This window comes from Mustelus asterias, chromosome 12, assembly GCF_964213995.1.
Source record: "Mustelus asterias chromosome 12, sMusAst1.hap1.1, whole genome shotgun sequence".
In the NCBI taxonomy this organism is placed as follows: domain Eukaryota; kingdom Metazoa; phylum Chordata; class Chondrichthyes; order Carcharhiniformes; family Triakidae; genus Mustelus; species Mustelus asterias.
In genome coordinates this window covers 52,206,750-52,223,708 of record NC_135812.1, presented here as the reverse complement: position 1 = coordinate 52,223,708, position 16,959 = coordinate 52,206,750, and the positions used below count along the sequence as shown (strand labels likewise).

Below are 16,959 nucleotides of genomic sequence, written 5' to 3'. Positions count from 1 at the left end.
TTCCTTACCACTGTCCCACCTATGCGTACTCGGTAGGATACCGGTCCGGTCCTAGACTCGACTGTTCCGGTTACCAGGTGGGTCTATTTGCATAATTTCTGTCCCAAACTCTCTCCCCCACTTCAAAGCGTCTCTCTTAGTGAGTTATGGCCCCTGCATTGGGCTTCCTGGTGTCTTTCCACCTTTCCTCCCAGGTTTGGCGACAACAGGCTCAGTCTGGTGCGGGGCCGTCTGCCCATCAGTAACTCTGCTGGTGCGGTTCCCATGGTGACGTGTGGAGTGGTCCAATAGTCAAATAACCACCTTGAGAATTTTGTCTCTAATGAGGCCGCTGGCTGTTTTTTCAACCCAGCCTTTAACGTCTAGACTGCTCTCTCCGCTAACCCATTTGATGCCGGGTGATAAGGTGCCGTCTTGATGTGCCGGATCCCATTTGATTTCATAAATTTTGTGAACTCTAGGCTGGTGAACACTGAACCACTATCGGAAACTAATACCTCTGGGATCCCATGTGTTGCGAACATGGTGTGCAGTTTCTCGATGGTTGCCGTCGTGTTTGCCGAGTTTAGTTTATAGACGTCTAACCACTTGGAATGGGCATCTATTATCACCAGAAACATGGACCCCATAAACGGGCCTGCAAAATTGACATGGAGTCGCGACCAGGGTCTGCCTGGCCATTCCTACGGGTGCAGTGGGGCTGCTGGTAGTGCCTTCTGCCCCTGTTGGCACTCCTGCACTGTCCTATCAGTTTTGCTATGTTTGCGTCCAGACCAGGCCACCAGATGTAGCTCCTGGCCAGCATCTTCATTCTTGAAACTCCAGGGCGTCGATGGTGTAGTTCAGCCAGTATGTCCCGACGGCCCTGCCTTGGGACGATGACCCATGCTCCCCACAGCAGTATCCCGTCTTCCACTGTGATCTGCTCCTGTATGGGTGGAACTGTGGATGGATCAGTCTTTCCAGCTGCCCTGTTAGCACCAGGTGCTTTACCTTCGCCAATACAGGGTCTTTCTGTGTCCACTGGCGTATATTGTGTGCATCCACCAGGAGGGTATTCATAAAGTTTAATGTCATCACGGTCTCCTCCATTCTAGATTCCAATGGTGGGATGTCCGGTAACGGTAGTCGGCTTAAGGCATTGGCATTTGCCATTCTAGTCCCTGGTCAGTGCTTCAATCGATACTGATATGCCGCCAGCAATAATGCCCAGCACTGGATCTGGGCTGACGCTATCGGCGACACTGCTTTGTCTTCCTTCAGTAACCCCAGCAAGGGTTTATGATCTGTTACGATCATAAATTTTCACCCATACAAATACCGGTGAAATTTTTTGACTGCGAAGATTACCGCCAGTCCTTCCTTTTCAAACTGGGCATATCTTCGCCCTGCCATTGCCAGGGTCCTGGAGGCATAGACTATTGGCCGCTCTTGTCCGTTCTGCCACAGTCCTGTTCCAGGACTGCGGCCACTCCATCTGGGGATGGGTCTCAGGGGAGTACCAATTTCTTCTTGGGGTCATAATGTACCAGTACATTTTCGGATGAGAGTTGCTGTTTAATTTTCTTGAAAGCCCTGTCCTGGTGGGCCAACCATTCCCAAGTTTGTCCCTTTTTCAGCAACTGGTGGAGGGGATCCAGAATGGAGGTCCTATTCTGTGTGAATTTCCCGTAGTATGTTACCAGTTGGACTCTCTGGAGGCCCCTACCCAGAGGGTTGTTCTTTCGAACATCCCGCCCTTTATTCCCGTGGAGCTCCTCCTCCCCCATCTCCATCTGCTGGGGGAGGTCAGGTCCGGGGTGGTGCCGATCCCGCTCGTCCTTCGGAATCCTGCCCTCCTTTCGGCGCCAGGTATTCATCCGCCTGGCCCGGGAGGAGTGCCTCAAGGGGGTTTCAACGTCCCCTTCAAGGGGACAACATACTGGGTCTTCTGGTCCGTGGACGGCATGCGGTGCCATGCCTGTAAGGAGGTGGGGCAGTTTTCCAATCTGTGGGAACCACCCCAGAGTCCAGCGAATTTTGGTAAATTACCACTAGTGCATTTGCTATTTCTTTTCTCCCGCCATCTCTGTTAGTACCCTGGGATGCATTCCATCAGGACCAGGAGACTTGTCTACCTTTAGCCCCATTAACTTGCCCAACACTACCTCTTTCGTGATAATGATAGTTTCTAGGTTCTCGTAGAAATCATAGAATCCTACAGTGCAGAAAGAGGCCATTCGGCCCATCGAGTCTGCACCAACCACAATCCCACCCAGGCCCTATCCCCACATATTTACTCACTAACCCCTCTAACCTATGCATCCCGGAACACTAAGGGCAATTTAGAATGGCCAATCAACCTAGCCCACACATCTTTGGACTGCCATAGCCTTCCTGTCATCAATTTTTGGCATGTTATTTGTGTCTTCCACTGTGAAGTCCGACACAAAATACCTGTTCAATGCCTCAGCCATTTTCTCATTTCCAGTTATTACATCCCCTTTCTCATCCTCTAAAGAACCAATGTTTACTTTCGCCACTCTTTTTCGTTTTATATATTTGTGGAAACTTTTGCTATCTGTTTTTATATTCTGAGCTAGCTTACTCTCATAATCCATCTTATTTTTCTTCGTGGCTTTTTTTGTGGCTTTCTGTTGACCTTTAAAGATTTCCCAATCCTCTAGGTTCCCACTAATTTTTGCCACTTTGTATGCATTTTCTTTCAATTTGATACCCTCCTTTATTTCCTTAGATATCCATGGCTGATTATCTCTTTTTCTACAGTCCTTCCTTATCACTGATATATACTTTTGCTGAGCAAAACTGACTCGAAATGTCAATTCTTTTCTCTCCTTACAGATGCTGCCAGACCTGCTGAGATTTTCCAGCATTTTCTCTTTTGGTATTTTAATAGTGGCTGGATTAGTCGAATCTAGAGGTAACAAAGTCATGAATAAGGATTTCAGCAGAAGTTGAGATAAGACTGAAGCCAAGTGGAACAAAGTTGTGGAGATAGAAATAGGCAGTTGTAGTGATGGTGCGGATCTGAATGAAATGTAACACTGAGGTTGTGGAAAGACTGGCTTGAACTCAGACTGTTGCCATAGAGAGGGATGGATTCGGTAGTTCGAGAATGGAATTTGGTGGGAATGTTAATGTCTGATTAGTTATATTGTTAAGGTCCAACAGAAATCACTTTATGAAATGGCTGTTACTTTGTAAAGGGTTAATGGTAATACAGATGATGGGCATTGGTCTACTATAAATTTTTTAATTCGTTTTCCGGGATGAGGTTGTCACTGGCTAGGCCAGCATTTATTGCTCAGTCCCTAGTTGTCCTTGAAGGTGGTGGTGAGCTGCCTTCTTGAACCGCTGAAATCCGTGTGGTTATAGGCACACCCACAGTGCTGTTAGGGAGGGAGTTCCAGGATTTTGATCCAGTGACAGTGAAGGAACAACGATATATTTCCAAGTCAGGATGGTGAGCAACCTGGAGGAGTGGTGTTCCCAGGCATGTGCTACTCTTATCCTTTTAGGTGGTAGAGGTCATGTGTTTGGAAGGTGCTGCCTAAAGAACCTTGGTGAGTTCCTGCAGTGGATCTTGTAGATGGTACACACTGTTTGTTGGTGGTGGAGAGAGTAATATCTGTGGAAGGGGTAGTAGTCAAGTGGGCTGTTTTGTCCTGGATGGTGTTGAGCTTCTTGAGTGTTGTTGGAGCTGCACTCATCCAGGCGAGTGGGAGAGTATTCCATCACACTCCTGACTTGTGCCTTGTAGATGGTAGACAGGCTTTGGGTAGTCAGGAGGTGAGTTACTCAGCACAGGATTTCTAGCCTTTGACCCACTTTCATAGCGGCAGTATTTAAATGGCGAGTCCAGTTCAGTTTCTGCTCAGTGGTAACCCCCCGGATGTTGATATTAGGGGATTCAGCAATGGTAATGCCATTGAATGTCAAAGGACGATTGTCAGATCATCTCTTGGTGATGGTCATTGCCTGGCATTTATGTCGCACGAATGTTACTTGCCACTTGTCAGCCCAAGCTGGATATTGTTCAGGTCTTGTTGCATTTGGACATGGACTGCTTCAGTATCTGAGGAGTCACAAATGGTGCTGAACATTGTGCAATCATCAGCAAAGTCATCAGCTTAGGACACTACCCCGAGGAACTCTTGCAGTGATGTTGCGGAACTGAGATGACTGACCTCCAGCCACCAAAACCATCTTCTTATGTGCCCAGTTTGACTCCAACCAGCGGAGAGCTTTCCCCCTGATTCCCATTGACCCCAGTTTTGCTAGGGTGCCTTGATGCCACACTTAGTTAAATGCTGCCTTGATGTCAAGGGCTGTCACTCTCACCTCACCTCTGGAATTCAGTTCTTTTGTCCATGTTTGAATCAAGGTTGTAATGAAGTCAGGAGCTGAGTGACCCTGGCGAAGCATCAGTGAGTAGGTTATTGCTGAGTAAGCGCTACTTAGTTATAGGGGGTAGTTATAGAACCGATGTCAGGGGTAGGTTCTTTACCCAGAGGGTGGTGAGGGATTGGAATGCCCTGCCAGCATCAGTAGTAAATGCGCCTAGTTTGGGGGCGTTTAAGAGATCCGTAGATAGGTTCATGGACGAAAAGAAATTGGTTTAGGTTGGAGGGTCACAGTTTTTTTTTTTAACTGGTCGGTGCAACATCGTGGGCCGAAGGGCCTGTTCTGCGCTGTAATGTTCTATGTTCTATGTTCTACTTGATCGCGCTGTTGATGACCCCTTCCATCACTGATCAAGAGTAAACTGGGCGATAATTGGGCGAGTTGAATTTGTCCTGCTTTTTGTGTACAGCACATACCTGGACAATTTTCCACATTGATGCCAGTGTTGTAACTGTACTGGAAGAGCTTGGCTCAGGGCAGGGTAAGTTCTGGAGCACAAGTCTTCAGGACTATTGCTGGAATATTGTCGGGGCCCATTGCCTTTGCAGTATCCAGTGCCTTCAGCTGTTTCTTCATATCATGTGGAGTGAATTAGATTGGATGAAGACTGACATCTGCAATGCTGGGGACCTCCGGAAAAGGTTGAGATGTATCATCCACTCAGCACTTCTGACTGAAGATTGCTACGAATACTTCAGCCTTATCTTTTGTACTGATGTGCTGGGCTCCTCGATCATTGAAGACGGGGATATTTGTGGAGCCTCCTCATCCAGTGAGTTGTTTAATTGTCCACCGCCATTCACGTCTGGATGTGGCAGGACTGCAGAGCTGGATCTGATCTGTTGGTGGATCACTTGGCTCTATTACTTGCTGCTTATGCTGTTTGGCATGCAGGTAGTCCTGTGTTGTAGCTTCACCAGGTTGACACCTCATTTTTAGGTATTCCTGGTGCTGCTCCTGGCATGCCCTCCTGCACTCTCCAATGAACCAGGGTTGATCCGTTGGCTGGATGGTAATGGTAGAGTGCGGGATATACCAGGCCATGAGGTTATAGATTGTGGTTGAGTACAATTCTGCTGCTGATGGCCCACAGCGCCTCATGGATGCCCAGTCTTTAGTTGCTAGATCTGTTTGAAGTCCGTCCCATTTAGCACAATGGTGTTGCCACACAACATGATGGAGGTATCCTCAATGTGAAGGTAGGACTTTGTCTCCACAAGGACTGTGCAATGGCCACTCCGACCGATACTTTCGATATCAGTGCATCTGTGGCAGTCAGGTTGGTGAGGATGAGGTCAAGTAGATTTTCCCCTCTTGTTGTTTCCCTCACCACCTACTGCAGTCTCAATCTAGCAGCTATATCCTTCAGGACCCAGCCAGCTTGGTGATGGACATTGACATCACCCACCCAGAGTACATTCTGCACCCTTGCCACCCTCAGTGCTTCCTCATGTGGTATTCAACATGGCAGAGCACTGATTCATTACCTGAGGGGGGAACGGTATGTGGCAATCAGCAAGAGGTTTCCTTGTCCATGTTTGATTTGATACCACGAGACTTCATTTGGTCCAGAGTTGATGTTGAGGACTCCCAGGGCAACTCCCACTCGACTGTCTACCACAGTGCCACCATCTCTGCTGGGTCAGGTTTAAGTGATTTACCCTAAAATAGTATAAAAGAGGACAGCTGAGGAAACACTGAGGGGAAGGAGGAACTAAGTGAGTCAGTAACTTTGCTTTACTGTCTTGGAAATTAACCTGTTTTAAGCTTCAGGCTAGTTTCAGACTGGTTGTTCCTCAACACACAATTATTGGAACTAACAGGAGGGACCGAAGACAATGGCTTCAGTCTTTCCAACATCTAATTCCGAAGTGAAGTCAAATTATCTTTGGCAAAGAGACACATGTGGAGCTTTAGCACAGATGACTAAAAGCTTGGTAAGGAGTTCAAACATACAGTAGCTTCCGTCAGGGGTGAATAGAACCATAGAATCACCAGAGTGGAGAAGAAGGCCGATTGAGTCAGCACCTATTGTCCGAAAGAGCATCTTACCTGGGCCCATCCCCTGCCCTACTCCCATAACCCTCTGCGTTTACCATGGCTAATCCCCCTAACTTACACATCTTTGGAGTGTGGGAGGAAGTTGTTGGAGAGGATTCTTAGAGATAGGATGTATGCGTATTTTAGAAAGGAATAAACTCATTAACGATAGTCAGCACGGTTTTGTGAGAGGGAGGTCATGCCTCACTAACCTGGTGGAGTTTTTGAAGAAGTGACTAGAATGGTTGACGAGGGAAAGGCTGTGGATGTCGTCTATATGGACTTTAGTAAAGCGTTTGACAAAGTCCCTCATGGTAGGCTGGTGCAAAAGGTTGGATCTCATGGGATAAAGGGGGAGGTGGCTAGATGGGTGGAGAACTGGCTTGGTCACAGATGTGGAGATGCCGGCGTTGGACTGGGGTAAGCACAGTAAGAAGTCTCACAACACCAGGTTAAAGTCCAACAGGTTTATTTGGTAGCAAATACCATAAGCTTTCGGAGCGATGCCCCTTCGTCAGATGGAGTAGTTATCTGTTCTCCAACAGTTGGAGAACAGATAACTACTCCATCTGACGAAGGGACATCGCTCCGAAAGCTTATGGTATTTGCTACCAAATAAACCTGTTGGACTTTAACCTGGTGTTGTGAGACTTCTTACTTTGGTCACAGATGACAGAGGGTGGTAGTGGAAGGGTCTTATTCCAGCTGGATGCCTGTGACGAGTGGTGTTCCGCAGGGCTCTATTTTGGGACCTCTGCTGTTTGTGATTTATATAAACGATCTGGAAGAAGCTGTAACTGGGGTGATCAGTAAGTTTGCGGACGACACGAAAATGGCTGGACTTGCAGATAGTGAGGAACATTGTCAGAGGCTACAGAAGGATATAGATAGGCTGAAAATTTGGGCAAAGAAATGACAGATGGAGTTCAATCCAGATAAATGCGAAGTGATGCATTTTGGTAGAACTAACGTAGGGGGGAGCTATACGATAAATGGCAGAACCATAAAGGGTGTAGATACGCAGAGGGGACCTGGGTGTGCAAGTCCACAGATCCTTGAAGGTGACGTCACAGGTGGAGAAGGTAGTGAATAAGGCATATGGCATGCTTGCCTTTATAGGACGGGGCATAGAGTATAAAAGTTGGGGTCTGATGTTGCAGTTGTATAAAACATTGGTTTGGCCGCATTTGGAATACTGTGCCCAGTTCTGGTCGCCACACTACCAGAAGGACGTGGAGGCTTTAGAGAGAGTGCAGAGGAGGTTTACCTGGTATGGAAGGGCTTAGTTATGAGGAGAGATTGGGTAAACTGGGGTTGTTCTCACTGGAAAGATGGAGGATGAGGGGGGTGACCTAATAGAGGTGTATAAAATTATGAAAGGCATAGATAGGGTGAACGGTGGGAAGCTTTTTCCCAGGTCGGTGGTGACGTTCATGAGGGGTCATAGGTTCAAGGTGAGGGGGGGGAGGTTTAACACGGATATCAGAAGGACGTATTTTACACAGAGGGTGGTGGGGGCCTGGAATGCGCTGCCGGGCAAGGTGGTGGAGGCGGACACACTGGGAACGTTTAAGACTTATCTAGATAGCCATATGAACGGAGTGGGAATGGAGGGATACAAAAGAATGGTCTAGTTTGGACCAGGGAGCGGCACGGGCTTGGAGGGCCGAAGGGCCTGTTCCTGTGCTGTTTTGTTCCTTGTTCTTTTGTTCTTTGAAACCAGAGCACCCGGAGGAAACCCACGCAGACACGGGGAGAACGTGCAATCTCCACACAGACAGTGACCCGAGCCAGGAATCGAACCCGGATCCCTGGCACTGAGAGGCAGCAGTGTTCATCACTGTGTCACTCTGATTATTCAGGAGCATAGCTTTGTGTCTCTACTTATAACTCCTTCAACTCATTAAAAACCCTGGATTTTATGATTTTTTTTGATTAAATCTAAATGTGTGTTTTCTTGCAAATTGACAAATCACTTTTTCGCCGGTACTACTTAAGAACATAAGAACATACGAAATAGGAGCAGGAGTAGGCCATCTAGCCCCTCGAGCCTGCCCCGCCATTCAATAAGATCATGGCTGATCTGACGTGGATCAGTACCACTTACCCGCCTGATCCCCATAACCCTTAATTCCCTTACCGATCAGGAATCCATTCATCCGCGCTTTAAACATATTCAGCGAGGTAGCCTCCACCACCTCAGTGGGCAGAGAATTCCAGAGATTCACCACCCTCTGGGAGAAGAAGTTCCTCCTCAACTCTGTCTTAAACCGACCCCCCTTTATTTTGAGGCTGTATCCTCTAGTTTTAACTTCCTTACTAAGTGGAAAGAATCTCTCCGCCTCCACCCTATCCAGCCCCCGCATTATCTTATAAGTCTCCATAAGATCCCCCCTCAAACTTCTAAACTCCAACGAGTACAAACCCAATCTCCTCAGCCTCTCCTCATAATCCAAACCCCTCATCTCCGGTATCAACCTGGTGAACCTTCTCTGCACTCCCTCCAATGCCAATATATCCTTCCTCATATAAGGGGACCAATACTGCACACAATATTCCAGCTGCGGCCTCACCAATGCCCTGTACAGGTGCATCAAGACATCCCTGCTTTTATATTCTATCCCCCTCGCGATATAGGCCAACATCCCATTTGCCTTCTTGATCACCTGTTGTACCTGCAGACTGGGCTTTTGCATCTCATGCACAAGGACCCCCAGGTCCCTTTGCACGGTAACATGTTTTAATTTGTTTCCATTGAGATAGTAATCCCATTTGTTATTATTTCCTCCAAAGTGTATAACCTCGCATTTATCAACGTTATACTCCATTTGCCATATCCTCGCCCACTCACTCAGCCTGTCCAAATCTCTCTGCAGATCTTCTCCGTCCTCCACACGATTCACTTTTCCACTTATCTTTGTGTCGTCTGCAAACTTCGTTACCCTACACTCCGTCCCCTCCTCCAGATCATCTATATAAATGGTAAATAGTTGCAGCCCGAGTACCGATCCCTGCGGCACGCCACTAGTTACCTTCCTCCAACCGGAAAAACACCCATTTATTCCGACTCTCTGCTTCCTGTCGGATAGCCAGTCCCCAATCCACTTTAACACACTACCCCCAACTCCGTGTGCCCTAATCTTCTTCAGCAGCCTTTTATGGGGCACCTTATCAAACGCCTTTTGGAAATCCAAAAACACCGCATCCACCGGTTCTCCTCCATCAACCGCCCTAGTCACATCTTCATAAAAATCCAACATGTTCGTCAAGCACGACTTTCCCCTCATGAATCCATGCTGCGTCTGATTGATTGAACCATTTCTATCCAGATGCCCTGCTATCTCCTCTTTAATAATGGATTCCAGCATTTTCCCTACTACAGACGTTAAGCTGACCGGCCTATAGTTACCCGCCTTTTGTCTCCTTCCTTTTTTAAACAGCGGCGTAACATTAGCCGTTTTCCAATCAACCGGCACTACCCCAGAATGCAACGAGTTTTGATAAATAATCACTAACGCATCCACTATTACCTCTGACATTTCTTTCAATACCCTGGGATGCATTCCATCCGGACCCGGGGACTTGTCCACCTTCAGTCCCATTAGTCTACCCAGCACTGCCTCTCTGGTAACATTAATTGTATTAAGTATTTCTCCTGCTGCCAACCCTCTATCGTTAATATTTGGCAAACTATTTGTGTCCTCCACCGTGAAGACCGACACAAAAAACTTATTTAAAGACTCAGCCATATCCTCATTTCCCACTATTAACTCCCCCCTCTCGTCCTCCAAGGGTCCAACATTCACTCTAGCCACTCTATTCCTTTTTATATATTTATAAAAACTTTTACTATCATTTTTTATATTAATTGCTAGCCTAGCTTCATAGTCTATCCTTCCTTTCTTTATCGCTTTCTTAGTCTCTCTTTGTTGTTTCTTAAATTTTTCCCAATCACTTGTTTCTCCACTATTTTTGGCCACTCTGTACGCAGCTGTTTTTATTTTAATACTCTCCTTTATTTCCTTCGTTATCCACGGCCGGTTCTCCCTTTTCTTACAATCCTTGTTTTTTGCTGGAATATATTTTTGCTGAGAACTGAAAAGGATCTCCTTAAAAATCCTCCACTGTTCCTCAGCTATCCTACCTGCCAGCCTGCTCTCCCAGTCTACCTTAGCCAATTCATCCCTCATCCTATCATATTTCCCTCTGTTCAAACAGAGGACACTGGTTTGGGACCAAACTTTCTCCTCTTCCATCTGAATCAGAAATTCAACCATATTGTGGTCACTAGACCCAAGAGGGTCCTTCACAATAAGATCCTTAATTCTACCTACCTCGTTACACAATACCAGATCCAAAATAGCTCGTTCCCTCGTCGGTTCCGTAACATGCTGTTCAAGGAAACTATCCCGACAGCATTCTAAGAACTCTTCCTCCATTCCACCCTTACCGACTTGAGTCTGCCAGTCAATGTGCATGTTGAAGTCCCCCATGATTATTGCCGTTCCGTTTTTACACGCATCCCTTATCTGCTTGTTTATAGCCCTCCCTACCTCAACATTATTATTTGGGGGCCTATATACCACACCTACTAGTGTCTTTCTCCCTCTACTATTCCTCATCTCTACCCATAATGATTCCACGTTTTGTTCCTCAGAGCCTATGTCATCCCTCAGTACTACCCTGATATTATCTCTTATTAATAGCGCGACCCCACCACCTTTTCCTTCCTGTCTATTCTTCCTAAACGCCTGATACCCCTGGATATTCATCTCCCAGTCCTGGTCACCTTTCAGCCACGTTTCTGTAATGGCCACTAGATCGTACCCACTTGTGCTGATTTGCACCATCAACTCATTTACCTTGTTCCGAATGCTTCGTGCATTCAGGCAAAGTGTCCTTATTCCAGCTTTTACCTGGACCCGCTTTGATGAGTCGCGAACACCCTCTCCCTCTCCTCCCTTATCTAAATTACCGCCTTCATTCACTTGCACCCTCTCCTCTACCATTAATTTTGTAATTCCCCTTACCCCTGCATCCTCCCCCCCATCAATTAGTTCCTTGATCCTAGTCAACTCTTCTAGCTCCCCTTGGTGCTTAGACCACCAAGAATCCTCTAGATTCTTGCTGGTCTAAGAACTGTAACGATCACAAGATAAACACAGCATCAGTCCCACCTGACTTTGCGGTTTCTGCTAACTTTGAAATGTTTTACTTGTCTCTCAGACCTCAAAGCCTTCATCATAATGATAACAAAATGGTAATGATCAATGTGCCCAGTCAACCTCCTTTCTATTCTCTGCAACCTTTGGAAACTGCTCTACCAAGACTCTACCTGCACAGGGTGGATTATATCACTGATACAAATGATCAGGCAATTGGGAGAGAATTATTTAACAAAAGCAACATGACAGCTCGTTAGAGCAGCTCAGACATGACTCAGTGGTAGAGGTCTCAATTCTCAGTCAGAAAATGTTGGATTCAAATACCACTCCAGAGACCTGAGCACACGATCTAGGCTGAGAACTAAACTACCAAGGGGGTGCAGCGTTGTCGCGGGTGCCATCTTTCAGGTGGGACATTAAACTGCAGTTCCATTTGTCCTCAGATGAACATAAAAAAAACCCCCACAGCATTATTTGAAGAGGAACAGGAAAGTTCTCCCCAGATTCCTGGCCAATATTTATCCTTCAACCAAAATCACTAAAACCCAGATGATTTAGTCATTCATCTCATTGCTGTTTGTGGGATCTTGCTGTGTTTCCCTACAGTACAACAATGCCTACAAGTATTTAATTGGCTGTAAAACAGTTTGGAACATCAAAAGTGTCCTGAAAGATCCCATAGGAATGGCAGTCCTTTTCAGGCAAACATTGTGTCTATCTCAGTGCAAATGTTTCCTCAAACTCTTCAGATAAATCTGAAACAGAGTTTATTGAGCTTCCAATTGCAGCCTTCTTCCAGGACCTGAGTCAACCTCAAACCTCTAGTATCTTGTTGATTAAGAAACTGCAATGAAAACATCAGTTCAGATTCTGCACATTAGTTTCTTAGCAAGATGGTTAATGAGATCTGTCCCAACCTATTTTGAGGTTTAAGTAGAGCTGTGAGTTCCCAATTGTGTAGACAGCAGCTCCTTTAGATTCCCCCCCTCTGTTACACGTGTGCAACAGCGTGGGCTCCCAGTGCTGTGCTGAGTTTTAAAGCACTGGAATACAGTTTGCCATAGTGTTCTCACTGAGCCTGTCATTTTGTGTTCCAGGATAGCCGTATGATGCAGCAAACACTGCACGCACTGCAGAGCGAGTTGGACAACCTGCGTGTTGACAACATCAAACTATACGAAAAAATCAAATTCCTGCAAAGCTACCCTGGCCGAGTGAGTATAACCTTTAAAACATGGGGAATAAGGCTCATCCAGATAGAGAACTTGCACACTGTAACTGGGGGAATATTCTTTCATCCCTGACTTCTACGTCAAGCATTCCCCAAAACCACGTTGTCCGAATGTTAATGCTGCTTTTATTTCTATACATGCCCGCAGTGAGTCAGGATAAATGTTTTATAACAGTGTGGTGTTTAAGATACACAAGACCATTTAATTACATTGACTGGGAAGAATCAAATTCCTTTCTCTCTAAGAGGTATCCTGGGAGTTTTCTGAATTCCAAAACATACTGCCCATTATTCAGTGAGCACCATTAATAAGTGATGTTTATTTCTGATTGTATTCCAGAAGTTAGCAGATTTCGCGAATTTAATTTTGCAATTTACCATGGTGTGATTTAAATTCACATCCTGCCGCTTACTGGTTTAGTGACAAAACTATCGTACCTCTATTCATTTACCTACATTACAACTTTATCATGGTGACTACATTTCAAAAGTAGCATATACACTCGAGTACAAGTCAGGTTTCTAAGAACTAAGTTTTTAGCCAAAAAGTGGGGGCTGACTTTTACATAACTGATATTTTCAAAGGGTTGAAATCTGCTCTTTCCCACCGTCTCATTATCATGGAGTTGCCAGATTGGACACTGTTCCCTCCAACCTCACCATTCCATGGGGGGAGGGGGCGGCGTTCCATGGGAAGGGGCGGCTCTATGGTTCTATAAGTGAGTATGTTTGACCTCCGAGGCAAGTGGGTGGTAAATACAGAGTTTTGATTTCCTGCCTAAAAGTTGGGGGTTGCGTTATTAACAATTTATATGAAAAATAAATTGTTTTCTGGCCAAATTGAGATAAACCCTTACTCAAATATATACACTACTTGATGATTGGTTGGAACACCTTGAGTTCACAAAATGCAATCTATATAAATCCCAATCCCTCATTCTCTTTCAATATTTAATTTTCACCTCCAACCTGTTTTAAGTAATTTCAGTGTTAAGTGCCAACATAAAGATGTTGCTAAATAATTAGTGACAACTGTCAGTAAGTTTAATGAGCAGGAATTTTAAATCTAACATTTAAGAATAACATTTTAGACAAACTAATGTTTTTAAACAGACTTAGAACTACAGTATAGGTTTTTATATACTGTTGACAATACAGATGGTAAAACATCTTCAGAAGCCTGTTCTATAGTGTCACCTAGTAACCACTGCCTGCAACTGCATTGTGATAGTTGGCGATACAAAATTAAATGGATAAAGTTAATGTCGGAATTTGAGACTAAATAGTGACAGAAAAGCCTGACCAAAAGTCCTGACACGAAGGAAGATTGCTGACAGGAGATGTGCATCCTATTTAATAATTTGTAATTGGTTTTGCATGGTATTATACTCATTAAATCTGAGATTATAGTTTCTATTTTATCTTTCTCTGCTGCCTTCATGTTGCTGCTTCTCTCTTTGCCTTTCCTCCATTGTTATGGGAAGAGTTTGGAGATGCCACGGCTATTTTCACAGCAGCAGAGTTAGCTTGGAGGAGATTAAACTGATGAAGAGTTTAATAGAGGGCCAGTGATAGAAATATAGTCTTTCTGTAAAACAAAAAACTCAATATAAACTTTACTTGAATAAATGTTTTTACATTTGTCCTGAGTATGACTTTAAGTTGTTTTGGAATAAGATCTGCACAGATATTCAGCTGCTGGGACACGGCATTGGGATTCATTTCCAGAGGAATGGAATTCTCATCAACAGCAACAAATTAGATTTACATAGCACCAAAACATAAAGCATTTAATCAATTTATTATAAACAAGAAGTAGGCACCAAGCTGCATAGGGTGATATTAAGGCAAAAGCTTAGAGAAATACTCAAGAGTATCTTAAAGGAAATAAAAGAGAAGGAAGTTTCATGAGGGAATTTCCAAACTTAGGATCTAGGCATGGCTACCATTAAATTAAAGTAATTAAAATCAGGGATGCTCAAGAACATAGAACATAGAACAATACAGCACAGAACAGGCCCTTCGGCCCACGATGTTGTGCCGAGCTTTATCTGAAACCAAGATCAAGCTATCCCACTCCCTATCATCCTGGTGTGCTCCATGTGCCTATCCAATAACCGCTTAAATGTTTCTAAAGTGTCTGACTCCACTATCACTGCAGGCAGTCCATTCCACACCCCAACCACTCTCTGCGTAAAGAACCTACCTCTGATATCCGTCCTGTATCTCCCACCACGAACCCTATAGTTATGCCCCCTTGTAATAGCTCCATCCACCCGAGGAAATAGTCTTTGAACGTTCACTCTATCTATCCCCTTCATCATTTTATACACCTCTATTAAGTCTCCCCTCAGCCTCCTCCGCTCCAGAGAGAACAGCCCTAGCTCCCTCAACCTTTCCTCATATGACCTACCCTCCAAACCAGGCAGCATCCTGGTAAATCTCCTCTGCACTCTTTCCAGCGTTTCCACATCCTTCTTATAGTGAGGTGACCAGAACTGCACACAATATTCCAAATGTGGTCTCACCAAGGTCCTGTACAGTTGCAGCATAACCCCATGGCTCTTAAACTCCAACCCCCTGTTAATAAAAGCTAACACACTATAGGCCTTCTTCACAGCTCTATCCACTTGACTGGCAACCTTTAGAGATCTGTGGATATGGACCCCAAGATCTCTCTGTTCCTCCACAGTCTTCAGAACCCTACCTTTGACCCTGTAATCCACATTTAAATTTGTCCTACCAAAATGAATCACCTCACATTTATCAGGGTTAAACTCCATTTGCCATTTTTCAGCCCAGCTTTGCATCCTATCTATGTCTCTTTGCAGCCTACAACAGCCCTCCACCTCATCCACTACTCCACCAATCTTGGTGTCATCAGCAAATTTACTGATCCACCCTTCAGCCCCCTCCTCTAAGTCATTAATAAAAATCACAAAGAGCAGAGGACCAAGCACTGATCCCTGCGGCACACCGCTAGCAACCTGCCTCCAATCTGAAAATTTTCCATCGACCACCACCCTCTGTCTTCGGTCAGACAGCCAGTTACCTATCCAATCGGCCAACTTTCCCTCTATCCCACACCTCCTCACTTTCATCATAAGCCGACCATGGGGGACCTTATCAAACGCCTTACTAAAATCCATGTATATGACATCAACTGCCCTACCTTCATCAACACACTTAGTTACCTCCTCAAAAAATTCTATCAAATTTGTGAGGCACGACTTGCCCTTCACGAATCCGTGCTGACTATCTCGGATTAATCCGCATCTTTCTAAATGGTCGTAAATCCCATCCCTAAGGACCCTTTCCATCAATTTACCAACCACCGAAGTAAGACTAACCGGTCTATAATTACCAGGGTCATTTCTATTCCCTTTCTTAAACAGAGGAACAACATTTGCCATTCTCCAGTCCTCTGGCACCATCCCCGTGGACAGTGAGGACCCAAAGATCAACGCCAAAGGCTCTGCAATCTCATCCCTTGCCTCCCACAGAATCCTAGGATACATTTCATCAGGCCCAGGGGACTTATCGACCTTCAGTTTATTCAAAACTGCCAAGACATCCTCCCTCCGAACATCTATTTCCTCCAGCCTATTAGCCTGTAACACCTTCTCTTCCTCAAAAAAAGAAACCTGAATTAATTTAGCATAGGTATCTGCGAGGATCATGAGACCGGTAGAGATTACAGAGATAAGGCCGGAGAGGCCATGGAGGATTTGAAAACAAGGATGAGCATGTTAAAGTTGAGGCATTGCTTGACTGGGAGATTATGTCCTCAGTGTGAGTAAGGACAATGGTCATGAGAGTTTTGAATGACCTCAGGTGTACAGAGAGTAAATTGTGGGTAAATTCTCAACCTTGTTTTCATATCCCTCCTTATCTTTGTAATCTCTTCTGGTCTCAAAACCTTTGTTACAATCACACACAACATTATTTGAGACTTTATAAGCTTTTTCAGTACTTTGTCAGGAGCAGGAACCTGATTGGAGGGATTGACAGATGGAGTTCCAGGAGAGATGGGCAGTGACAACATGTTCAAGCACCTTGGTGAGAAAAGGGGGGTGGTTGGAGATGGGCAGTAATTTGCAAAATCAGAGGGGTCAAGCA

At 45.2% G+C, this 16,959-nt stretch overlaps 1 protein-coding gene across 3 annotated transcripts in view; it reads left to right on the top strand.

The window, feature by feature from the left end:
- The window catches only part of LOC144501444 (protein CASP-like), a 779,365-nt gene that overhangs the window by 658,289 nt on the left and 104,117 nt on the right, over window positions 1-16,959 (top strand). For all 3 annotated transcript variants that reach the window (XM_078225211.1, XM_078225210.1, XM_078225209.1), the window contains one exon: window positions 12,707-12,823. In XM_078225211.1, coding sequence (XP_078081337.1) covers window positions 12,707-12,823 — 117 coding nt within the window. The remainder of the gene's footprint in view (window positions 1-12,706; window positions 12,824-16,959) is intronic.